This window comes from Aquila chrysaetos, chromosome 5 (assembly GCF_900496995.4).
Source record: "Aquila chrysaetos chrysaetos chromosome 5, bAquChr1.4, whole genome shotgun sequence".
Classification (NCBI taxonomy): domain Eukaryota; kingdom Metazoa; phylum Chordata; class Aves; order Accipitriformes; family Accipitridae; genus Aquila; species Aquila chrysaetos.
This window is the reverse complement of record NC_044008.1, coordinates 46623162-46649898: the sequence shown is the minus strand read 5'-3', so window position 1 is coordinate 46649898 and position 26737 is coordinate 46623162. Positions and strand designations below refer to the sequence as shown.

At 43.5% G+C, this 26737-nt stretch overlaps 1 protein-coding gene across 1 annotated transcript in view; it reads right to left on the bottom strand.

The window, feature by feature from the left end:
• The window catches only part of PRTG (protogenin), an 88055-nt gene extending 69607 nt beyond the window's left edge, over positions 1-18448 (bottom strand). The window contains 2 exon segments of the mRNA XM_030016074.1: positions 17149-17451; positions 18361-18448. Of these exon segments, the coding sequence (XP_029871934.1) occupies positions 17149-17451; positions 18361-18448 (391 nt within the window).
• Positions 18449-26737: the final 8289 nt, after the last annotated feature.

The window sequence follows — 26737 nt, the reverse complement described above, 5'->3', positions numbered from 1 at the left end:
AAGCCACTCATTTATCGCAACAAATACAAAATTCTCCCTTTTCCCTCAAAAAGGGGGAGAGAAAAGAATACAACAGACCAAGCCTCACCGTATTTTCTTATAAATTATGCACTTGTACTTCCATCAGCAGAAGTATAACACCTTGGCCTGAAGCCAATCAGAAATCCCTCATAATGCGTTCAATAAGCCAAATCAAAACAATACATAGCTTATGAGAGTGGGGTAAAGAAACTTGAAGGTCATATTTCATCTGCTGCAGCTCATCATGTTCATTCAAACGGAGGCAGAAGGTTAACTGGCGGGATCCGCTCTTTAATGCCAGTTATTTCCAGTGGAAGAAGCTAAGCAACAATGTTCTTTTCTCAGTACTTCATGAAGAGGATCAGCAAAAAAATCCTAACGCTAAGGGAACACAGCCCAGCTGAAGGCAAGATGGACAGAAGAGCCTAGCAACGCAATGAAGAGGAAACACACCTCCCTAGTGCAACTCAAAGTTGGTTTTTGGACACGTTAATTATAAAATTGAAAACCTGATTCAAGTTTCATAAAGCATGGAAACACTTTCCTCTTGTTTTAAAAAAAAGGGATTCTAAACCAGCAGAAAAATGGACAGATAGCACTCTTGCACATTTGGAAAATGCTGGGTTTGTACAATAGCTTTTGTTCATCAGGTGAAAACGGGGACTTGATAGAAAATACTAAGTTCTACCCTCAGCTTTACAGCTGCCTGTGTTGTCTGTAGGAAAGTAATTTATTAATTTGATCCTGTAGAATTTATTCTCTTCTCAGTTTTCTCCACATCTAAAACAGAGGTAACACACTAGTCTTTTACTTACTCTAGGCTTTTCTGGATTGCTTAACACCATGCATGAGAGGTAGTAGGAGCATTAGTATTCATATATCATACACATTAAAACTAAGAGTGAGATTAATAGAAAGCAATATTATTAACCCTCTGTCATATCAACTAATCACAAAAATCGATGGATTTGTTGGCAAAAAAATGGTGGGGTGGACGAATCATAGAAAGGAGGGGGGGAAACAACAAAAAAAACCACAAAACAAAACAGCCCTATTGCACTGATGGAATGGAAACGATCTGTCCCTCTTCATGAGCACCACACTGCGCTGATAAACTAAATCTCTCTTTGATTGAAGGCCAAATTAAAACAGAGCAATGCAGGAACTCTTCTGACCCAAAAGTAATCCACTCAATCATATAATGCATCCCCTTCCTTTTAGTAAAATGAATAGCCCTCCATAGAACCTTTTTCTTCCTTGACAAGTCCTTGACAGAAGAATGTGAATCTGGACAGTTAAATGAATCAATCACCAGCTGCTAGTCTAGGGCCAAGATGGTGAGCCGAGGGGCCTGCCAGAGTTCACTGACCACTGGTCAAAGCAGGACAAAGGCTTTGCCTCTATGAATAGCCCGCTTCTGGGATCCAAAGGTCACTTAGCTGCCTTGGAAACAGTCCCCTTTGGTTATTTAAAGTTCTCAGGCTATTCTGCCGCAGATATTATTGTTTCAGGTGGTCACCATCTTCCCTCTTCACAAGTTCGTGAAAGGCTAGGCAACCATTATTTAGGTAAATGCAAGACAATGGTGAACAAGGCAGCAACTAAATAGTGAGGAAAGGAACAATTAAAATAAGTACAAATAATGCTTTACATTTCCTCATAATTCCAGCTTCTTAACATGCCTGTGAAAAACATCCTCAGAGAAAGAAGGTCCCGGCACCCAAAGGGCCAGATCCCCAACAGGATTCAGGTGCGTACCTTACACTGAAGGCACAAGGTGTTGAATACTTCATTCCCTTTGAGATTCTTTACATACATGTGTCAGGAAAAGGAACAAAAAAAAGAGTATCAGGGCTTTTCTCTAGTCATGACTGCTGGGCTGTATTTCCAGAAAGCTGCCCTATAGCTCAAGGTAAGACCTGTAGCCTAACAAGTAGGTCATACTCCAGGCTATGTGCTGGAGTAAATACTTGAGTAGAGAGACAGACCCAGATGAAGGAGGAGGTGAAACCCACAGATCCTAACTCCTCCGCATCACTGGAGCCCACAGTCCTTCCTGGCACCTACCTAATACCATGCACCACAAAAAAAGCTCTTCTCCCATGCACTTGCAATAAACCCAATTTCCTCTCAAGTCAGGTCACAAAGAGAGTAAAGGTTGCACTAACAAACACCAGAGAGCGTACAGGTGAGCACTCACCTAAGCCTGGTCCACACACAAGCTTAAACTGTAGTCAAAAGTATAAATTAAATGTGGGTTTTGTTAGTACTGTGCTAAAATGGTTTCCCAAGTCAGATTACGCTCTGATAAACAATACCACCAACAGGCTTATAAATGTTGCTGCAGACCTCTACAGTATCTTCACTAGTCAGTAAACCTTTATATAAAAGAAAAAATTATCTGAGGATGACTATTATGAAGTTAAAGCTATTGCTAAATACACACTTAGACACCAGCCCATGTTTTGGTTGAATCAAAAAGTTCTGATAAACTTATTTAACTTGTCTCAGAAGTTGTCATAGTGCCCTCTGTTACAAGTCTTTTTTTCCCTGACACCCTGCCTATATTAAACACTAATACTTTCAAGCATATTTATTTCTTTTTTTTTGCTGCATTACATACATCACTAGATAAATGAAGCTAACCCATAAAAACCTTCCCACTAATACAGCATTCAGTATATCTGCCTCTTACATGTGCGTGTATACACAAACACGAGATGAAATTTCCAAACCCAAATGCTCAGAAGTTAGGAAGCTGAAGAAATGAAGCTGCTTATGTAACTGATTTGTTCTGTTTATATACATGCTTTAGGAAACAATCCAACTGCACAACCACACTTCCCCCACTATTCACAGCACCAAATGAATGGTGCTCACATAATGAGCATCTATTCAATATTTTGTTTTCTCTTCTCTGTTCAGTGTGTGGCCTCATTCCTTATTTATTACACTCTATTAAGCACTGCCCTGAAGACAGAGTTATTAACTTCCCTATGGCCTTTTCTGCAGGGCTCTGCACTACAGTTCTTCACAAATGTTAATGCATCTACTCTCACAACACCCGAGATGACATTCTATTATTATTTAAATTTTACTGTTGGGTACAGACAAACAGTTGGCTGGTGGCCCAAAATATTCACTAAATTTAGGTGTCCAAGATAAGACACTGATCCTTCACAGCACTCCGTGTGTTGCAACCACAGCTCCCCCAACTTGTTGCAGCTCCAATTGATCAAACCTCAGAACCTCACATCGAACACCAAGACCGTTAGAAACACGTAATCACAGACTTCCCATGAAAAGTAGGGACAAGCTGACTTGTGTCACATATTGTAGAAACTTCTGGCTGAAGCAGTGATACAATTTAAATCCTCCAAAGCTCCCCTCACTGGGAGGGTATTCTTTGTCTTTCTGAAGTTCCCAATGGAAGTCCAGGACTCCTGGATCCACATTCCACGTCCTGAAAGATCAGCTGCTCCGATGGGCATGGTCTCTCAAGTCAGTCTTTGCGAGCCCCTCAGTCCTGTCCCACTCCCAACTTGTACCAAGAGCAATCTCCAAACGGAGCCAACCTGAGGCCTCACTCCACAAGCTTTTCCTTAGTACTAGCCGCTTCCCACCAATGCGTTTCTCTTACCCTCGCTGACCTCTAGACACATGAGACCACTCACACCTCCACCTCTCCCACTTCCCCTCCCAAACTTCCTCTCCAGGTAATTAGACTGTTGTTTTCACTTAGTTCAGCTTTCGATGCCAGCTGTTTTCTCCAGGCAGTGTTAGATCACACTGTAGCTCCTCATTAATTCAGAACAGGAAAAAAAGGCAAGTCCACAGCTGCCTAGGACTGCTTAAAGGGAAAGTCCAGCTCAGTGTTCACAAGCAACATGCTCAGCACAAACAGTATCTTCTGTGTCTCTATCTAGTCAAGCTGAGTAAGTCTGTGCTGAACATGTGCCAAAAAAAAAAAAAAAATAGTTTGAGAGTTTTCCTCAGAACTTACATGACAACCAAATTTGCAAATATATTCATAGCAAGAGCAAAAGCTATTTCCAGACACGAAGACCACTTCCCCCAAAAAATCCCATGTCTCTGTTCCCTAAGTAGCCATTCCCATGCTATTCTAGTGAAAAACAAAAATACAGAAAAAGCAGCTTCATCTTAGATTTGTTCTAGGGAACAGAATAAACAGTCCTGCAGAAGCATACTGTATAAAAAAAAATAAAAGCAAAGAGATGGATACTGACATGACAAATTTCTATCCAAAAGGTTAGCATGTCAGAAACTTAGCAACTACAGTCCTGCAATACAAATATTTGGTAAATGTAACAGCCAAGTGCCACCAGCCCCCTTAGAATAAGATCATCATTTGCACAAAACAATAGAGCAGAAGAAAAGTCTACCACTGGTATTTTTTGCAAGAGTCGTGATTAAAAGCACCAACATTTTTCATCTCTACTATGCAACAATACTTTGGCAGCTAATTCTCTTTCTTGGAGTAGGTGACGGAAAGACTTTTTACATCTTCTCAGAAAATCATGGGGTTTTTTTCCTGTTGATAACAACTGTAGGCTCTGCTATTCCTTTAGAAACAGTCCTGCTAGGACTATAGCCAGGCCCCACTAACAATTCAAACCTTTTTCACCTTACCTAGCACAAACCTTTTGATGATTTTAAATCAAAATAACACCTGAGAGAAGTTACCTTCACACTGTTGTTTCCAGAGATGGTCAGAGCTAACCTACCAGTTAGTAGCTGCTAAAAAGTAAAGACAAACTCTTCCCAGATAGTCCCAAATCCCCACTACTCTTGTCTACTTACCTCCAGCCAGCTTAACACAGAAAGCCAGTTCAAATCATCACAGTTAACCGCATTAGTTAGATAACTATCTAGCTTAAAAAAAAAAAAAAAAAAAAGTATTTTTTTCTGCCAAGTTATCAATCACATGAGCACCACAGACTGCACAACAGATATGGCATTAACTGCGTCCTATTCTACATTTCCAAGACTTCAGAACTAGTGTCAGCCACTTGATGTTTAAAGCATGATTTATTGTTCTCTTTTTGCAAACTTGTGGACTGATTAAACTTCTTTATATTCCATTGCAGTTTCCTTTTTAATAGCTTCATCTTTAAGTCATCAGTGGACTTTCATATCTAGTACACACCAAAAATCCCACAGGCTACTTCTAATGAAAGGCATTAAAGAAAATGTCAACATTATAAACGTTCATCCAAACACAAAGCACAGATTTTGAATGTGCTTCATTCTCTCAGTAGGATCTACTTCCAGTATCGCCTCTGGTGCATGAAGTGTGATATGCCTTTGACATGGCTCTTAAAGTAAAAAAAATACTGTTTCTAAACTGAAATGTAATAAAATTCTTCATGAGAAATGTTTATTATATTGTTAAAATTTACCATTTTCAATAAAATCTCTGACTATAAAAGAGCCTAATATATACCACGTATGTCATAACGATACCTATTAGCAGGTTAGATATGTCACCTTTTCTGCAGAGAAATAGTTGCCTGTGGTTATTTTATGATAGATAGTATAGGGTGGGTTTTTTTAGTGTGCACAATTTTTTATTATTATTGTTTATTTATCTTAAATAAAGTCATGCAAAACCAGTAATTATATTGGGGGGAAGGGGAGGAATAAAGCACTGTGTGGATTTCAGGGATTCACCATCTGAAAGCTTTTATTCTTCCACAGTGAAGGAAAGTTATGACCTTTGACATGTGGCCATGGTGCCAAAGAAACTGCTCATAAATGTGTGTCAGTAAAGAAGCAGAAATCAATAAATTCATTTAATCCAGTGAACTATTATGTAGTGAGACACAATATATTTTAAAGAGCCAACTGCTCTACTCTTTCTCTCAAAAGACACAAATTTTATGTAATGGACTTTTGGATATTCAATTTTTGGAAGGTTCTACAATCTGAACATTATCTTTGACCCATTAATAAATATTTCAGTCAGTTATGCCACAATTTATTAGTACATTTATTCCTGTTTGAAAGATTGCTGATACAGTTGGATTCAGGTAGCACAATAGGAACACTAGCAGGTGGGCAGATATCCTATTAACAGCCTCTACCATTATTAGAGATAGCTATCCACAGGAATCAAACACAGGCAGGTGTTAGAAGTGCGTATTTTTTTCCACACCGGGTGCTCAAGAGCAGAACAAACGAGATATTGTTCATCATTCCAAACATAGTAATTTTAAAGGACCAAACAAAGCACTGCTTTACAACATATATTATGAATGCTTTCAACAAAGCATTTGGTCATCTACCATATATTTTATGAGAATCAGCAATAAGCAACATCAGGTAAAGATGATGACCATTACAAACAAGTACTAAATGCCACGTGCTGGGAATGTCACAAAACTCCCATCAATGCTACCAAGAATTCCATAGTTAATTTCTTGTACACTGTAGCAATGCTTACCTCTTCTAATGTTTAGTATATCCAAGAATTCCAAACACTAGAAAAAATAATTATTGCTAGAAATAAAGTACACACCCTTAAAAGGAAAAAAAAAAAAAAAAAAAGAAAAAGAAAATAATATTTACTAACTGCTAACTGGAATAAACAAAAAAATTCTACTAATGAGAAACAAAAACAAAACAAAAAAATCCCCATACCCAATTTTGTCTCCAATTCTTAAATAAATGAAACACTAATTTTAAGAGCATAGGCCAATGCATCAGAATACAAACTCACATGGACCTGTTCCATGAGCCACTGTGCACAGAGCACTGTGGATTCGTATTATGATCATTTTTACAATAGATTGATCGTGTGATAAAATTGAGCTGCCTTCCTGGCACAGACTGGCTGAACTAATAAAAGCAGTATCCACTTTCAGCCTCTATTGAAGATCAATGATAAATCTGCTTGCAAACTGTGGGCCACAGGGCTGTTTGCATAAATAAGCATTAAAAGCAAGATGAAAAAAGAGCTGGTCATATGCTCACTTATGCTTTTGGGGAGGGGGTGGGGGAAGGAAGTTTTACCCTTGTAATTGGGGACATGCTACGTACAAAGTTTCTCTCTCCTCAGGCAAAATGACAGAGTCATGCCAGAACTCCCAGAGAATATTTCCAGTTAACATCAATTTGCCGGATGTCAGAGACAAGTTTAATGAACAAAATGATAAATATCTGTCAATGGCTTCATAAAGTCAATGAATTCTCTTTACAAAGAATATACATAACGCACAACTCTGCCTGAGGCACATGTTACAGTTATTAGAGGTTTACTAGACATCTTGATGTGGACAGTGAAATAGTAATTTAACAATTTACACTAGTTAATTTGCTGATAAGTTACCTAAACAATTATTAATAAATGTTGAAGATTGTACAAGCAGGAGTAAGCAGAAAAATTATTTAAAACTCTTCTGTGTGTTCAAAGACCTTAAGATTAATTTTAAAGTTTCTTCGAAAAGGTAATGTCTTATTTGATAACTTCCTATTGTAACAAGTTGTAAACCAAAAAAACAATGCTGTGTAACATAGAGAGCTGGTTTTATTGTACATTGTAATGGCCATCAAAACAGCTTTTTCTTAATCACAATTATTATCTGATTTAGAAGTGATAGCCAGACCACTTAAGATATTACACTTCTGTCAAATCATTTTTACCTCATCTAAATTTGGGGTCAAAACAGACCTCAAAGTATCTTATGACACTTCCCTTCTCCTCCACAGCTGTGAAAATAAGCTCCACTGGAAAACAGTACCTCCTTCCAGTCATTGGACAGGAATAAGAAAGGGGAGGTCACCAGAAGCAGTTTTGCACATCCAGAACAATGATGTAGCATACATGTGACAATTTATAAAGAGAAAAAGGAAAAAAAAAAACAACTACGTGCAGCAAAACTAGCCTGCACCTGACATGAGAAAGAGAAAAGAGTGGAAACATGAGAGAGGATACAAATGATGAGAAAATTTATAATATTAGAACAGATCAGCAAATAAATGAGAAGTTTTTCTATTTGATAATTTTTCCTCTCCATTTTAAGGTGTACAGGAAGTGAGTGTCTCTCAATACAGCTTAAAAGAACTGACAATCCCACAGTGTAAACAGGCTGATGACTTTTATGGTTTTAGTGGGAGAAGAGAAGGCTGACCATTGCTACTTCACATGAGAAGCTCATGCTGCAAAAGTTGAGGACATATAGAAGAGTAAGTTATTTTTTCTAACCCTATTTTACCTTGTTTTGTCTTTAATCTGAAATGGCTCAAAGGAGAGAAAAGAAAATAATCAAAACTCAAAACCTTCTTGACTAGAAGATTCAGAAAGATCTTTTGTGTAATGCAAGATTTTTAAAGTCATGTGTATCTATCAGTGTCCAAAGATGAGCTAGTACACATGTGGTAAAAATTACACTGATCAAATAAAAATCCAACATTTTTTCTACTTTTATAATTCTATCAGTTTGCCAGTGGTCCCATTAAGACATGAAGGTTTTGCACAAGAAATTCCAATCTACTGAAATGAGAACAATGTAAGCAATCAATGTGAACAGGATTATAGATGCTAAAAATCAAATCTGAAGATACAGAGTCGCTTCTGTTCACAGAATCCCCCCCAGTTTCCAACATTCATGCATCACTATACACAAGATATACATCACAAGCTGTAAAGACTTAGTTTAACTGCCCCCTAGCTATGTATTAAAAGAACACCAGATGACATGTTTAATGCTTGTAGTAACTTTTACGTATCCCTTACCCCAGTCAATCAGGTGACTATTTCCTTCAAAACTGTCTCTCATACACAAATCATTTCGAAATGGAACTACCTCACCTCAGAGCTGAATAGCAAATTTCCATTACACATACTTCTAAGACAAGGTAAATCATTGCTATTATTAAATTCAAAATCATAATTTTAGCGTGTTCTCAGGCTAGAGGACTAGGACGAGGTAAGTTTTGCTGCTTTGTCATAAATGTACCACTCAGTGTAGCTTGTAGCTAGAGACAAACTCTTTTCTCCTTTCTAAAATACTGTATTTGCCCCACCTAAAGCTGTGATTCAGAAAACTCTGCCAATTTTGGACAGAACTGCAAACTTGCACAGAATGGACAGGTTTGTAGAAGGAGCTGGGACGGAGTGCATCACATGTTCTGTGAGCATTGCAAGCCTGCACTCCCATGACTGCAGAAAACTACTTAGTGAGGTTTCTACCTGTTTTCTGGTTTTATAACAAAAAGTTCTTGCCTGTTCCCAATTTTGCTAGAACATTGCAATCAGTGCATTTCCATTTATTTCATATTCCAGAAGCCATTCCTCTCCTCAAAACTTTGCCTACATGCAGAAACAACTTCATAAGATCAGTTTCAAATAACTTACAGGAATAAGTGCGTATTCTTACTACTTTAGTCAGAGGAGGAAATCAGTTTATACCGATATAAACCCAAGAACCTCAATTACAGAAGATTAAATAACTGCACTGCCTGCTGACTTTCTCCCTCCCCAGTAGCTAAGTCCCCAGTAACCCTTCCGGAGATGGTGAAGTAGCATCTCAGTACGTTGTAACTTTTGCCTCAAATTAACAATTAAATTCTGATAAGAGCTTTGGATATAAAGCTTGTTGTCAGCATTCCTACATCTTTTATAACATGTTCATTTTCAGTATTTCATTTCTCATGCTGCATTCTACTGGTCTGACATCTGGTAAATGAGAAGGTACTCACTGAATACTATCACAATTGCTACAATGAAGTGTTGAGGCTAGAAGCAAATGTAACCGCCTCAAGCTTAACTACCGAAAAATTTACAGAGTTTTCCCATCAGCCAAACTCAGGCAATACCCGGACCACAGTGGGAGTTTTAAAAGCTGTTTAGTCTAACAGTGGCACAGAAAGACTGGGTAACCCTTAAATCTTTACCCCATAAAACACAAAGATTGCACATTCTGACATTTTTGGTTTGTGCTAATAAGAACCTAAGTGAACTGCATGAGCATACAGCACACCTATGTGCATCTGGGGGGAATGATACCTAGATCCTATTCCCGTAAGCTGCAGATGCACTGATGTGTCAGAAACCTCCTACCAGAAGCCCAACAGGGACAGGCAATTGAGAAACAAGCACTTTGGAACAGGGCCTTGAGATAACTGTGTTATCCAGATGCTACTTAGTTTATCTTGCCTTTGCAAGCGTTCATGTTGTTAAAAACAAAAAAACTTCCACTCATCTGAGCAGATCAAATTTTATTTCATTGAAAAAAAAAAAAACAAACCCCAAACCCTAACCAGAATTACTGTTGAGAGTTATGAAGCAAAGTAAAAGCACTAAAGAAAAATCTGTCTAGTACTGCTTATTTACATTTTCCTCTAATATATTAGGAAGGCCATCTCCCCCCAAAACTTTTACATACAGAAAAAACAACACACAAGAGGAGGTTACAATAATAAAGTAAGTTACAGACAAACCCTCCACACTCTGCTGGTTTCACAACCATCTCCTTCTTATGTCTGCTGTTTATCTCCATTTATTAAAAAAGTAACAATTTCATCCATACAAACAAAAAATGTTTCCACTATAGATGTAGGTCTTGTAAGGCTGCCAGATGGATTTCTAAATCCCAACACAGATCATCTAGAACGATTTTTTTTTTCTACCTCTAACTCAATTGTTGAGACAATCAACTTTTAAAGGTAGACACTGCTTAAAATGCTGCTACTTAAAAGCTACATAGTGGTTGATCCTAGTAACTAATGTTGACCATACAACCCACACTTACTCAACAAAATGTGGAGACTTGACATTGTTGATTACTTTTTCACTTAGGTGGTGATTACCAGTTATAAAGACTGGAAGTAACCAATCCCAATTTAACAGCTGGGCCTATTGATGAAACAGAAAAAACAATGCAAAACTAAACAAAAGATTATGTCCACAATTTTGGAGATAAGATGTGGAAAAATACAAAATCCTGAGGAAAAACACACCAAAACGAAGCACAAATTTGTCCAACAATGGAAATGACCATATTTCTGTAGGAAAATGCTTCCTAACTTTTAAATTCTTCCCCCAAGATTCTCTTTTGTCATTGTCTTAAATTGTTCTGCACACCATCAATAGCCACAGCTGTTAAATTGTGAAGACGTGACAACAAGTCTCCAGGCAAACAACTGCTCAGAGTGAGATCCTTTTCTTTAGGATAATCAGAGCTGGCTGACAAAAGGGGGCCTTACTGAATGCCCTTTCAACAATTTCTACACCAAGAAATGCAGAGAGAGAGGGAGGGGGAAGAAAGAGAGCAGTGGGGGGGAGCACCACACTGCAAGAACAGAACAGCATCCTTTGCTGCCATGCATTGCTTTGCAAGTAGACAAGAAATCTCAATAATTTAGTGCACATATCACACATATAACTTGCACCAGGCAAGAACCGAGTGCCTCTAGTCACAGCTCTGAACAACTTCTAGCACGGTACCACATTTTCCTTCAACATTTCTCACGTAGGTGAAGGTTTTATTAGCTACAGAGTACACTGCCAATAAGACTGAGCATTCCTTTAAAAAAGAAGCTGGTAAAAACTTTATACATTATAAAGTTATGGTGATAAAAACTAGTAAAAAACATAACAGCTATAGGCTTACTAGCTAGGAAGAAAAGCAAGGGCATGAAACGCCTCAGTTTGGCACTACGCTTGACACAAATTTGAAACTGAAGTGTTGAGGAAACCCATAAAAAGCTCACTTCTCTAGTAACATGGTAGTGGAAACAAACACTGCTCATGTGCACTAAGTAAAGTTTTATACATATTTTGTCCTGGCAACAATGTAAAAGCCCATCCCTTAGTCTGTGGAAGAGCTCTTCCAAGTGCAGACCAGTCATCGCTGAAAGAATAGGGAATGCCCTAATGCCAAAAAACCCCACCAAAAACTAGCAGTTATGTCTTAAATGAATGTTGACAATTTCTTCTGTAAAAGTGTTGTAGAAGTTCAGGTCAAAAGATGTCTGGAGGAGTTCTGGAAGAGTTCTACAGGAAAATCCTACAAGAAAAAGAGTTAAGAAGGAAAATATTTCCCAGTTTTCTTATTTCTTCAGTGTATCTCAGTTAAAGAACAAAAATCTTACTGCTCTTCTTCACTGTTATCAACTGACCTTGCCGACTGAGACATTAAACATCCTCCTCCTGCCTTAAATACTGGAATTTAAATGCACTAAGGATCAGCCATGTGAACTCTCAGCTTAGAAACTGATTCTCCTCTCAGGACATCCAAATCAACTAATCAAAGCAATAGCAACAAAGCAGCACTTGTAAAAACCTAAAGCAAGAGCTTCCTCAAACTGTCTGTAACCACACCAGTTCTACAGCATTAAGACTTAGCTATCTCTTTTAATACAAGACCATTGTCTACAACTGCCATTTGCCATTTCGCTTCCACTTCAGTCAAAAACCACTTCTGCCCCCTAACCCCACGATTCCATCTCAAATTTTTCCCTCTCTCCATTACTATTTCAAATAATTAAAACTACCTTTGAGCTCTATATGCATTTGGACCTGAAATGACAGATTCCATACAAAATGAAAATTATATTGTTAGACCACAGCTATTAATCCCTTCATTTAAGGCAAGATATTAAAATTAATTTTTAAAAAATTGGTAGCAGAAAGGCAAAATTTTTGCCTACGCACATGTTCCACAAAGGCCACGGCTTGATGAATGTTTACTTTTGCAACAGTCTAAGTTTCAGTAGCCTTCCACTGTCCCCACTAAGCATTCCCACCTCCACATCATTCCTCTCAGTTACGCCAGTGCAATCACTGTGAGTGGCTCTGTGACAAACCGCATCAGGGAACTCATCTGGGTTAAACACCATCTTTTGTTTTAATTCTATTATTTTAACCCAGATCAGTTCCCTGTTCAGTTAGCCACATATGCAGCTGTGGAATGCAAGGAAAGGCACAATGCAAAAGTGGGAACAAACAGCTGGAACAGTTAAGAAAACATGATTGTCACGGTACAGAGTAAGGCTCAAGTGGATGCACTATTAAGTGCAAATATTTAAAAGCAGAGCAAAAGATGTTAAGATATCAAAACATAAATATTGCCAATTATTGGCACAACAGTGGGACCAGAAGTCACATCACTGCCACAGCAGGTAAGCAAAATTACAAACTCTCCACAAAGTATAGCCTGCTACATGTAAAAGGCCCAGAGCTTCACAAACTGCAGTGCAGCATGCACACGCAGTTTCCCTCCAGGAGCGTGTTCCCAGAAACCTTCTGCTTGCATAACCTTTCCCTCTTGTGAAATGTAGAAACCTGTACACGAAGAACTGGGGCTACATTTCCTGTAACTCACAAACATTAAAATCAATTCAGCCAAGTTACAAGAGGAGAAAGGGTTATCTAGGAATGCTCCTACTCAGCTGTATATATCCCATCCAACCATCTTAGGACTTCAATTTCCACTTTTTGTGAAAAGGAAATAAACAATGAACATCCTGTCCAATCACTGCCCAAAGCCCGTGTTACTAGGTTCAGAACATGATCCACCTTCTCCATTTTTTCCTAATGCTACCTTATTGGAAGTCTAGCTTCATTTTTAGACAGAATCTTAGCTAACTGTGGTTAAATAGTCATAATTTAAAAATGCAGGAATACAAAAATCTCAGCTTGTTTATTTTTGGCTGATTCAAAGTTGTTCCAAAAGTGCATAGACTTTCTCCACAGTCTACATTTCTTTTATATTCCATTAAAAAATACCTCTCTTAGTAGCAGTGGCAGCAATAAGTTGAATTTTGAGTAAGTCATACTCTTCACTATCAGCATTTTACCCCCACATGTTGCCTCACAAAGAACCACACAGGAACCTCCTCCTCCTCCTCTCTCCCCACGTCAATTAGCCTGCTTTCGAAGCAACTACAAGCATGTACCGAAATTAGTATTTTTACCTAAGCAATACCTCAGCCCCACAGTTTCCTTTAAAAAAGTAGGGGGATCTCACCGAAAAAAAGCCCTAAATTAGTAAAATTCTTTTGTGCATGGATGAGCAACAGGAAAGCAAAGCCTTGGGGCCTCTGGGGAGGAACCCTGTCCCCGCAGACCTACTCTGATGTGCTCGGGAGATAAGGCTCCATAGTGACACTTAAGGAAAGGCCTGCTCACATTTGAATTTCTGCATTCCTCAAGAACAATTCATGGCAATCACTAACTTTGCAGAGGAGCTACATGAAAGCTTTGGCCAATGAATGAGGGTCATCTGCTCTTTATCACAAGGGTAAACCTCATCCTGGCCAGTTTCTAACCTTTTAACCCTGTGAATTCTTAATTTGCACATGAATAATGGAATTCTTGCCACGAGTGCAACCTTCAGCTTCCAGTTCCTAACTTTAGAAACCAAGATCTGATCTCCTTGTGTGTTCAAATCTTAAACTCTTGGACAGATTAAAGTTTTTGATTTCCAAATGCAACACTAAACATTACAATTCTGAAGCAAAAGACAAGCTTACTGGCAAAAGCTCTGAACAGGCAAAGTAAAAGAACATCCTTGCACCCTGCTGCTACCACTGACTGAAGAGAGCATTTGCTTTTTTCCTCCAAAGAAAGAATGCCCATTTAATGCCTATTCTCTACCTGTTTAATATGTATAGTTCCTCCTGTACCCTGACCACAAGGTAATTTGCCTTCACAGCAACGGACAACCGCTTCTAAAAAAAGTTATAAGCCTACAAAATCCCCCACAAGACTTTTAATATCTTTCACTTAAAATATCTGCAAAGTTCAATCAACTCACGATAGCAGGCAGAAACACTGTAAAAATGAGATATAAGACTAACTTTGCACGTGTTTTATGGGCTTCAAAATATAACGATACAAATTACCGCCTTCTCTCACAGCGTTACAGTAAAGATGACATTCTGAAACCAGTCAGATTGGAATATGACTAAAAAGGAGAGACTGCTACACAGGAAAACTTCATGTTTGGCCATTAGTTAACCACTTAATCGCTAAGTCAACACCTACTGTGATCATTATGGATCCACTATCTCTTCCAGTTTTCTCCCAAAGCCATAGGAAACCTTTCAAGTATTCAAAGAAGAAGAAACCTTTTGTCACAGCCTTACAGGGGAGGGGGAAGAAAAAAAAGAAAAAAAAGAAAAAAAAAAGGGGGGCTGCAAAACAAGAGTCTCACTCCACAGCATGCAATCTATTGGTTCACAACACTTCCTTGGTGAAAATCTTTCATTATCAAAAAAAGAAAACAAAATTAAATCATCTTTCTGGTGAAATAATGTGCATGTGAGACACAAACATATATAAAAGTTCAGTACTGTCTGAATAAAACCAAATACTACAAGTGTATTACTATGCTGTACTACTATAGTGCTCTGTACTATTCCAGAAGTTCTCTGATACTGAGCACAGACCTCATCCTGCAACGTCTCAGGTTTAAAATGGCCCTCAGTTTTCCACAGTCCTACACACAGAATCCATCAGCTTTGCTTTACATTTATTAACAACAACAAAATCTCTATCCTCTTAAGAAAGGTTTTCTTCAGTCTGTCTATTAATGGTGCTGACACTCTGAAACATAATGATATGAATTTAAAGGTTAATACTTCATTTTTCACCATTTTATCAAAAGTATCCAAGAACTGCTTAGTCTACTAACCCTGTATGTGAGTAAGATGCCATGACACAAAGTAATAAGTAGCCAGGTTTTTGAAATGGAGAGTTCACAGATCACCCCCTTACAGCACGTGAAAAACTCGTCACTTACGTGGAGCCACCTGCTTCCAGGCTGGTTTTCAACTGCCCAATGCTCTAGCTCACTGAACAAGGTATTTCACACCTTCCTGGGCTATTTTATGGACAGTTTTTATGATCAGTTCAGAAGCGCATAGGAAAAACTAACAAATGTTAACATTCAGATATTTTTTTAATGTAAGCTAACATACCAACTGTATTAACTAGTTTCAGACTGAATTTGGTAAAACTTGCAATTTACAACTGATATCAAGTTTCCATAGAGGTATCAGCACCACAGTTTTGTGCAACTTGCTACTAAGAACAGGGTTGAAGAGGTCAAGGGAAGCCTTTTCCTAATAGATTAAGTTCATCAGTTAAGTCCTATTACAGAGGGAACATGAGAAGACTATGTAAACTGCGTACTCTCTGTGTTGCACTCTCCGTGTTGCACTCTCCGTGTTGCACTTTCTTTGAAATGACTCCATGTAGTTTCGGAAAGCAAAAAAAGATAATGTTGTAGAAGCGGCCTACTGGCAAAGCTCTGCACTGGCATGGAAAAAGGCATGGCATTCAGTTCCTAACCCACATCTCTTGCTCAACATGTTTAAAGATGCTAGGAAAACAGAGGGCAACGCACACTCAGGGTCAGACTGTTAAAGCCATAAAGGCACTTAAACAGAACTATATCCTTCACCATTCATCCAGTAGTAGGGAGTCACCCTAGAAACGTGACTCTCGCTTCCTAGTAGAACCCCCTAACAGGCCCTTGCAGTCAGTTCCAGAGGACCCTGAAGCGGTTCCAAAAGGGACAGCACCTGCATCTGCTTGGCTGAACACACATCTCAGAAAAGCGAGGGCGTGGTAATATAACCCTCACAGTTGCCCAGAATACCTTTCCCCTCTTTCCTCTCCCAAAGACAAACGCCTCTATTATCATTCTGCCCTGCTCCAAGACGGCACAACATAACATCAAGCTACTGAACAAGGAATAATAACTTTTTTATCAGATTTGTAGCTAACCCTTGTAAGGTTGCCTGAACAGCACTTGAGAAACAAGACCCAGGACTTCTGTAGCAGGTTGCCAGCATGGCTCTGCATCACCACTTGCTCTGGAGACCAGTGACCCGCATGAGCCACCCACACAAGGCACCACTGCCCAAGAGGTTTCACGGGTGGCTGCGCCACTCTTGCCACATCAGGGACTCAAGGAGTTTTGCTCATGATCTTTTAACGTTTCAAAGGAAACTAAGGTTCCGTAGAATTGACTTGCTCTTTGCTTTTGTAATTTGTCTTTTCGGGTACATAATCAAAACAGTACGTTGTTGTGTGCTGTGCAAAGAATTGCTGTCACAGACTCAGGAGCAGATTAATAAACAAGAGCTGGAACTTACTTGCTAGTGTGAGGTGGCTTTTTTGACTGAGAATGGCCCCATGTTTGTTCAGAGCTAAGCACTGGTAAAATCCTTCATCGGAAAGCTCTCCTTTCTTTCCTTCCACCTCACTGATATATAACGAGCCATTGGATAAAGTGTAGATCCGTTCATTTTCAGATACTTTGCCTCCGTTTTTCAGCCACGTAATAGTTATAGGAGCTTCACCACGGGCCTGGCAGTCTAAAACTACCGGATCCTTCCTTGACACAGTAACGTCCTGAGGCTCTTTCACAAAAAACAGTTCGCTAAAGCACCACACTCCTAAGAGAGAGAAAAAAAGATTTCACCTGTGAGTATAGACGTGCAAGTTACCAGGCACACTTGGGAGCTGGAAGTCATCTTGCCGAACCCGCAGCACGAGGTAAAACTGCGGTTATTACAGGCTCCGGGGTCTCCGAGCCCTCCAAACTCAGAAAACCGTGGGAAAACCGTGGTACTGACTCCAAGCGGAGTACAGAAAGCCAGGCGTTTGCGCCCTAGTTCGCAAACGGCTTGTGTCAAGGAGCCGGAGAACCAGAGCCTCAAACACCCGCCCAGCCGTAACCAGGGCTCAGCGGGGGAGGCGCTGTCTGTCGCGGGGAGCCCCGCGGGGCCGGCCGGCGGGCACGGGGAGCCGCTCCGCCGCCGCCAACGCCGTCACCGGCGGGGGCTGCCACACAGGTGCGACCGTTACCGCTGCCGGGGCAGCGCCGCCCAGGGAGCCGAGGCGCCCGAGCCGCTCGCTAATTTTACAAGCCTGCCAAAGGAGCCGGAGCAGGGCGAGTCGTAAAAGGCTAATTTTACAAGAAATCGTTAGCGAAACCCCCTCCCCGCCACCCGGCCCCTCGGAGCACCCACACCACACCACACCACACCACACCACCCCCCGCCACCGGCTCGCGAGGGGGCGAGCGCGCGGCTCACCAACGGCCGCTCACCGCCCAGCGGGGTGGCGGGCAAGTCGCCCGCCGCGCGCGCCCCGGAGCGAGGCCCCGCGGCCCGCTCGCGCCCCCTGCCGGCGGGGCGGGGCGGGCCGGGCCGGGCGCCCCCACCCGCCCCGTCTCGCGGCGCGAACAAAGCGCGGGGCCGGTTCCCGCTCCCGCCGGTGCCGGGTAAATAGAACCACGTGCGGCGGAGCGGGGCCGGGGCGCGGGCGGACAATGGGCCCGCGGGGCGGACGGGAGGACTCACCTGGCAGCGGGAGGAGCAGCGGGAGCAGCAGCGCCCGCAGCAGCGCCCGGCGGCGGAGCGGCGCCATTTAGCGGGAGGCGGCTGGCATGCCCCGCCGGCCGCCGCGAGAGAGACCGGTCAGCGGGCGAGGGGAGGAGACAGGGGACGGACGGAGCGGCCCCGGAGCGCCCGTCCCGGCCCTACTCTCCGCATCTCGTCTCCATTGGCCTTTGGGGAGGAGAGGGGCGAGGGGCAGGGCCGGGCGGGAGGGGGGGCGGAGGAGGAGGAGGAGGAGGGAGGGACGCCGCTGGACGGGGCGGGCCGCGGCGGACAATACCGCCGGGCGGGGGGGCGGCGGGACCCGCCGGCCCCGCGCACGAGGGGCTACGGGGTCCGGCGCCATCTGGGCCGAGCGCGGCCGGGCCCGACCAGACCCCCCCCGCCCGGGTGAGCGCCGGCGCTGCCCCGTAGACGCGTCCTCTCCCGGACGGCGGCCTCTCGGACAGCGCCGGGACCCAGGGGCAGCTCCACGGCGGCCCACGGGGACAGCCCCGAACCGGCCGGGCTCTGCCGGCTCCGGTACTTCGCGGGCAGGGGCGGCTGAGCCCCTCCGGCCAGGGGAGGAGCTGCCGGCTCCGGCGTCCCCCAAGGGCGCAGGGTTTCCCCCCGGGACGCCGCGAACCGCAGCGCTCTCCTCACCGGCCTGGCGAGCATCTGCAAAACGTGCGCTTAGCCGCGCCCGGCTTCACCCAGGGTCTGTGCCAAAACTAGAGCTGCCCGCCCGGGGCACCCGACGGGGGAAGGTGCTCGGCCCGAGCCCCATGCAGCGGACCCTGCTGTGCCCGGGGCAGGTGCGGTGATGGCCAAGTTGGGCAGAGCACCCCCGTGCCCAGGTGAAACTGCCTTTCCCACACACGCAGACTAGTTTTTGAATGGGAACTGATCGGAAATGGAGTGCCAGTTTGTCAGTTGTTCTCCCTTCGTAAAGCACCGATAAAACCGCTTCCAGATGGCCGTGCGGGGCAGTGAGCTGCTGCGGAGGATGAGCTGCCCTTTACTTGTCTCCACCAGAAAGCGGCCATAAGCGTAGCTTGCTGAAATGCAACCTGAACTGCAAACATAAGGTTTGAGATTCATGCTGTCACCACCCTACGGACAACATCATCAAATCAAATGCTGCCGCTATCAATTTAAGCTCTCAGGTTCAGCCGTGATTTTACTCCATGCTTGCAGCCAGTGATTTCTGAGCTCTTTTTTGTCTATTCAGAGTTCTAGTTTCTAAAGTTACCATGTAGGAAGGCATCTTCTTACTCAGCAGATTTGCCTCCTGTTTGCATTCATTGTGAGAGCTGCTGACTTCAGTGACAGGCAAGTTTTTACTGCTTTTTGTTCCTGCCAGCACCGCAAAGCTCACAGAGCTGGAAGCTGGCAGCCAAACTTAGTCCCTTCTGCTGCATCATCACTGGGACTGGCTACAGCCTCAGTCAATGACTCCTCTGAAAGCCTTTGGGAGGAAATCAGAGCTATCTAAACACAGCATAAGCCATAGTTTGACCTATATCACCTTCCTTACTTGTCAAAAATACATGAGCAGAAGAATAGAGCTTGTTCCGATCTTAGCGTGAATTCTCAGGAAAGGTAGTCAGGAAAGATTTGCTTTACATGCAAATCAGTTACCCAAAAGGCATCCAGTTTCACAATCCCTTTGCAGAGCAGAACTGCACATGCACCGCTTTGGTGTCCAAATAGGAGCAAATACGGCAACAGGATCCACTTGACCCGGTATTTTTTACTCTTCCTCAGTGTTTTACTTTATCCAGTCACAAAAGTGTGAACTATGAAAAAAGAAAGTACCATTAGCCATTTTGTTTATATTATTTTTGAGTATTCATGATTAAACGTTCATTCTTTCTTGTGGCAAACTCACAACTTCCATCTGCAGCTCACGCTGGTAGTGTACTCTCTCCTGCTAAACTCTGGTTGATCAGAATGACCCGAATTTGAGATTTCCTAAATGACCTCAGCACATCTAGAAGACAAACACACCAACAGGGAAGGCATTACCCGGTAACATTTCTACACCATGTGCTTTGGTCAGTTGGTGGAGAGGCTGAAACCGTCCCTGGTTAGATGTAATGTTCTTTCCCTGAAGCCCTTTGCTCCGCACAGCAGGGTGCTCCTTCCTGTGCAGCACTGGACACTATCCCACCCAGCCCAGGAGAGACACCTCCTTGCTGAATTCACCAGCCCTTTTTGAAGCAGGAGTTGGTCCTAGTGAACCAGGGGACAAAAAAAGCCAACGGAGAGAGAGCAAGTTGTAGTTCTACTTGCGGGCTGGTTTCCATTAGCTGTGTCATCTGTGCTCACTGCTGTATTCTGCTATGGTGGGGAAACCGCTTTACCGACTCCCTGGACTACGCTGTGGCAGCAGGAGGTGTCGCCTCGTGAGATCAAATGCAATATTTGTCTTAAATGGCTTAACAAAGAAAAGTGCTTCCCACTGGAGCGCTCCTTGTGCCTGGGTCTGGGCAGCTGCAAACACCAATATTTCCATTTTCACATTCCTGTTGAGCAAAACAAATAAATTCCTTAATAGAATTAAGCAGCCCTTTAACTAGATGAGCATAAAACTCTCTCTCCTTAATTTGTCAGAAGTCATTATTTTAACACATTTTCCAGTAATTAATTGGATTAGAGATAGTGCGGACTTGCAATAACATGTCTAAATTCATACTTCACTGCAAGCTGATAAACCCATTGAACCACAGTTTAAAGGCACTGCCAGCCATAACTTTGTCAAATACACCATGTTAGTAAATATGGAGTCAATAAACACAATTATCTACTTGGCTGACCATCTCACAGAAGCATTATCTTGAGAAAGCCAGAATGGCCATCCAGGATGAGTACAAGACACTGCCAGCCAACATAAACAAAGCTATGCCTACTTTGTTGCAGGGCAGCAGTTTTTCTTCTGTCACCAACACAGACTTTTTTGCTTGACTCGATCTGCATTTTTGGCATATGTGGGAAACTATGCAAACTTCCCCAGTTTTTGTGGTTCTTTTCAGACCCATATAAACCCTTTTCTATGCTTTCTCTTAGATTTTGGGGTCTGCAAACAAGCTGCACACTTCCTTCAAAGAAATAATAACTTGTAATACTTCAGCAGTCAGCTCCTCAATGCCTTAAAACCCAAATCAGTAGCAAGAGCTCTCTTTGAAGTGCTACCAACAGCTGGAATAACAGCATGCTGTCCAGGTTGCTATCTGTAAATAACCTGATTTACCTTATGCTGCATTTCAGCCTCAGCCCTGCCAAGCCCAGTTTATATGTTTCCTGAAAAGAAAGATTTTAAAAATCAGATTGACATGAAGAGATCTAGCTCAGGGCTTTGCTCCTCTGCTCTTCTGCGTGTGTGCAAGGGCAGCTGTGAGTCTATCCAGGACTGCTAAACTTGGCTGGGGCCATAAAATCCAGAATTTTTGTCCCATTATGAACCAGCAAGGAGAGAGAGGAGCTTTCCAAAGGTGAACGAAGTCTCATGACCATGGTGTTTATACACTTTGTCTGAAATGTTACCAACACCTCTAGAAAGAGAACTAATGGGCAAGACTCTTCCCTGGATCTTCCCTGGGATCATAGAATCATAGAATGGTTTGGGTTGGAAGGGACCTTAAAGATCATCTAGTTCCAACCCCCCTGCCATGGGCAGGGACACCTTCCACTAGACCAGGTTGCTCAAAGCCCCATCCAACCCGGCCTTGAACGCTTCCAGGGATGGGTGGAACGTAGCAGCCTCAGGAAAAGGAAAGAAGCTGAAAATTCACGTCTTCCCAAGGTGAACTCTGTATTTATGAGATCTCTGCAGCCACAAGCCCAAAGTGGAGAATGCAGTTTCTTTCCAGGTTAGAATAAGATTTTTCTGGTGTTGGACCACCTACGTTTCTTTCAGCTTAAACCAGAAATAGTTCGGTTTGGTCTGTGGTTAGTTTTGCACTAAGCATTTCAGCTCTACCCGAGACAAAGAATAGCATCACATTAGCGCTCTCATCCCCGTGGTCTGGGAAAAGCCATTACAGCAGCACGGGTGCTGTTTGGCATGGCCACAAACCGCCTGAGCTGGGTGCCCACACGCTGCCGCGTCCCACCTGACCTGACAAGCTCAGAGATGGGAAAGTGGCTTTGCCCACATGATCCATTCCCCCGGTTTGGCTTTGCGCATCTCTGCTCTAACACCGTAATGTCGTGGGACAGAAAAGGATAGGGATGAGCACCCACGGGTGCGAAACAGGAGAGGGGGGGAGAGAGCAGTTTAAGTGTCCCCATTGCCACACGTGCAAACACAACACTATCCTCAATTAGCTGCAGCCTGTAAGAGGCGGTAGTAGGGTCCTGGAGCCCAAGTCTATTTTCAACCAACATATAATCATCATCCCGGCTCCCAGCCCCACAGGCTCAACCCTTCCCTGCTACCAGTGCCAGGTCCCATCCTCTGGCTCTGCCGGCAGGTCACGGCAGGAGCTGCCAGGTGCCACTGCTGGTGTGAAGAAAGCTGTAGCTACAGGCACCCAGGGCAGAGGAGAGGGTACAATCACCATGGGCTGCTTAGCACGGCTGCAGCAGTATTGGAGCTGCCGTCATTTTTCCGGGCAGGCTGAGAGCAGTGGTAATTGCTGGAGCCCTATTAACTGCAGGGGAATTACGGCAATTTGCACCGGCTCAGCTCTGCCTTCAGTCGGTGGAGTCCTCAAAACCCAGCTAACAGGCTGCCACAACCCTGCACTCCTGGCAGGGTGTCATTAACCCTTCTTCTCAGGGAAGCCCCTTTTTTCTTTACAGTTCTTGCTCTGAGTGTTTTTGACCTGGTGTCACTGTAGGCACGTTTAGACACTTTCTTGTTTCTCATGCCCAACTCCCGACCCAATTACAGCTGTATTCGCAGATTTACAATATGTTAAGCTAACTCTATTAAGACCCACCATACAAATGTTTACTTTCGGCACATTTGGTCACTTAGTGGATTCTTGCTTCATTTTGAACCTGTGTACAGTTACCATCTCTGTTGCCTTCTCAAAGGAGATTCACTCCTTCCACGAGCAGATGGGCAAACACACCTTGGGCTGAGCCCTTGGGATGCTAATGAACTTTCTCTCCAGGGAGCCTTCCTGTCCAGGAAAAGCACACCTCCCTGACAAAGGGATTTTAACACAGATCTCATCTGGTTATAAATCAACAAACACCGAAGTAAAAGGAGTACAATTATTTGCCACACTAGCTTCCCCTCTGCTGCCCGCCCCGCTCTTCCACAACAGTGCTCCACTAGCCCAAATTGGTGGGTACCCCTCAGCCAGGTTGTTTCATGGTGCCCCAGAGGCAGCCTCCAGACATTTACTCCCACCCCTGAAGGCTCATCACACCAGAACGAAGAGGGACCCTGCCATGACTTTCAGCAGGAGAAAGGACACGCCAACATCCTCCCCTGCTGCTCAAGGTAACTGCAGACAGTTCGGAGGAGTAACCTCGCAGGGATCTGGCAAAGTGCATTTCTTCACTCTCCCATACCTGTTCGCTGCTGTTGGAAGGTGTGAAAAATACCTAAGTATTTTTGGTCAGTCACCCTGCTCTTTCCTAGATGCAAACCAGCAGGTCTTCTTGGTACTTTTAACAAACCACACAGCTACAGCTACAGAAATAAAGAGTACACACCTGAGGGCATACCTCATCCCAGATGCACTCTTCCCCTCACACACAGCATAGAGCTCTTACGGGGTGGAGTTTGGGTTTACCGCAGCTCCATGCTCTCTCTTCCAGCCCTCATGTCACAGCTGATGCTCCACTGCCTGCAGTGAACTCCAGACACATAACCTGCCAGAAAACTCTTCTTTTTTTTTGGTTTTTTTTGGTTGTTTTTTTTTTTCAGTAGATCTTGTTTTCTCCTGGTTTTATCTCCCTAACTTGGCTCTTTGTAGTGTAAAATGAATGCTGAAACACCAAGGGTTGCAACATGCAGCTGAAGATATGGCAATAGCATGGGACAGCAGCTGCCCTGACTCAGATCAGCCAAACCGCCATGAATGTTTCCCAGGCCAGGGCAGCCTGCATACTTCTGCCATGCCACCTTGGGTTCTCACACAAGGTGCTGAGCACTGCTTAATTCCTCTGACCTCAAGGATGCTCAGCACTCCTGGGACGTAAGCCCTCGGTGCTCGGCTGTCTCGGGGCCAAAGTGACAGCAGATGGGCAGCCGCAGCTGGAATCTGCGCACTGAAACACATGGAATAACTTCATTAAGGGTTTATGTATATGTGGAAATCGCAGCAAGGAGCAGGAACGGCCAGCAGGTGGAGAAGAGCTGCCCCATAACCTGCATTTGCAATGTATATATTTTTTAATTGGCTCAGTACAGTCCCTTCTCTCAACCCTTTCCCCAATAAGAAAACAAAACAAAATCTGGAAATGCTGCAGTACTGTACTCTTGATGTTATATTCCATAAATCAAAGTGTTAATACACTGGGTCGATACAATAAGTATCAGACCAAGAATAACTGAACAGAAAGAAAATATCTCCTAGGTTACCACTTTCTATGTTTGAGTCTACAAAGGAATCTCTTGAATCTTCCAGAGAGGCAGCTTTTTGTTAGTGTCTTTCTTGCTTATCGTGACGACCCACTGTTTTGCAGCTATTTGTTTAGCAACAGGCATGAAATACGGTCTCCTTTCATCCCTGTATAAGTTACCTTCATTCTGCTGTTACAACAGGAAATCGGCAAATAATTTCTGCCTCTTTTCCTCTATATGTTTGCAATCAGGAAACAATTACTAGAAATAAAACAAATGAAAAGCAAGGCAAGCCAGAGGCTGACTAGCAGTTGGACATACTACTGAACGTCCCATGCTACAGATAGCTATTTTTGCTGTGAAAGATCGCAGCCCCTTCCTTTGTCTTTGCTTTCTCAGCTTGTTAACAATGCGCTCTCTCCTCTTATCTACAATTTATCCCAAGGAACTATGAGAAGGAAGGATTGGAGGAAGCTTCCTGCTGCTCTTGTCCCAGTTCATCTCACAGAGACGTAAGGAATTGCTGGTCAGGGAGAGGCCACTTCGGCCAAAGCAGCCTGTGCCGCGTAGGTTTATCTCCTTGCTGCCAGCACAGCTCCCTCCAGTGCGCTGCCCTGTCATGGGCGAGCGATTGCCTCTCAGGAGTGTGAAGATAAACAGATTTGAAGCCTTCAAGGCATGTTCCCAGCACCTCCTCCCCCTCACATGCACACAGGCTCGTCCTGCAAACGTCCCCACTCAACAACACGGCTTTGGGGACGGGTACTGAGATGTTTGAAGGGCCACGCAAAACTGTGACTTACACCAGAACAGCTTTACCACGAATTCGGGCTGAACCGCTAAAGGCAACACCCCGGTGAAAGGAGCGAGCCAAGGAGGGGGTGAACCGAGGGGAGTCAAAAGCTGGGCAGCACGGGGGTGATGTCTTTTGATGCTGAAATTATTGCCTCCATCAGCTGCAGTTGCTGGGATTTTCTCTCAGCTGGGCTGCAGGAGTCACTTGGGAGCCCACGGGGATTTCTCATATTTTAGAGGCTCTGGAAGAGCTGTCTGCCTGGTGCTAGACAGGACCTGAAGGCAGGAGGCATGGCTGATTTCAGCTGTGCTGCTATCCAGTATCTAATCATTACCCCAGGATTACATTTGCTAAATGCTAAATAACATTTTGCTATTATTTATGTTCAGATGCCTCTAGAAGGTCACAGTGGGCAAATGCTGGCACATGACGGAACTTGTATTGGGCAAATAATACACATATAGAATATACACCATGTGCACACCAAAATGTTCATGCTAAGTAATTAGGAAAAAAGCGTGTGTGGCAGGGGAGGAAGTTTTATGACAAGTTAGTGAGTTAAATTCGCCTAATGTGCTCAGCCGAGGAGCAGGCCAGTGCAAGTCACTGAGTAGAAATCCCATCTGGAGAAGCTGGGGCCACAGGGGCATCCCATTCAGCATCAGCAAGCTGTTGCAGCATTCAAAGCGTGATGCCTTAGCCTAAGTAGAGAAAAGAAAACCTTCAACATGCAGAGAGCAGTCCAAATCCTTCCCCGAGTATTAAAACTCCTGCTGGCTTCAGGAGGGGCAGAGATGGACAAATGCCCTTTCCAAGGCATCCTGAGCAAGCTGCAGCCCCCTCCCTGTTAACACCTCCAGCGCGAGATACCGAGTCACATCCTGCAGCTCAGATCCCCATCACATCCCATCCCTGCTGCAGCCCTGCCTGCAGCCCCAGATAAACTGATTTAGCTGCTCAGTCTTCAAGTTAGATACAGCATGATTAAGATTAATTTCTTTCTACAGTGAGAGATCAACTGATCCAGCCTGTTTGCTGGA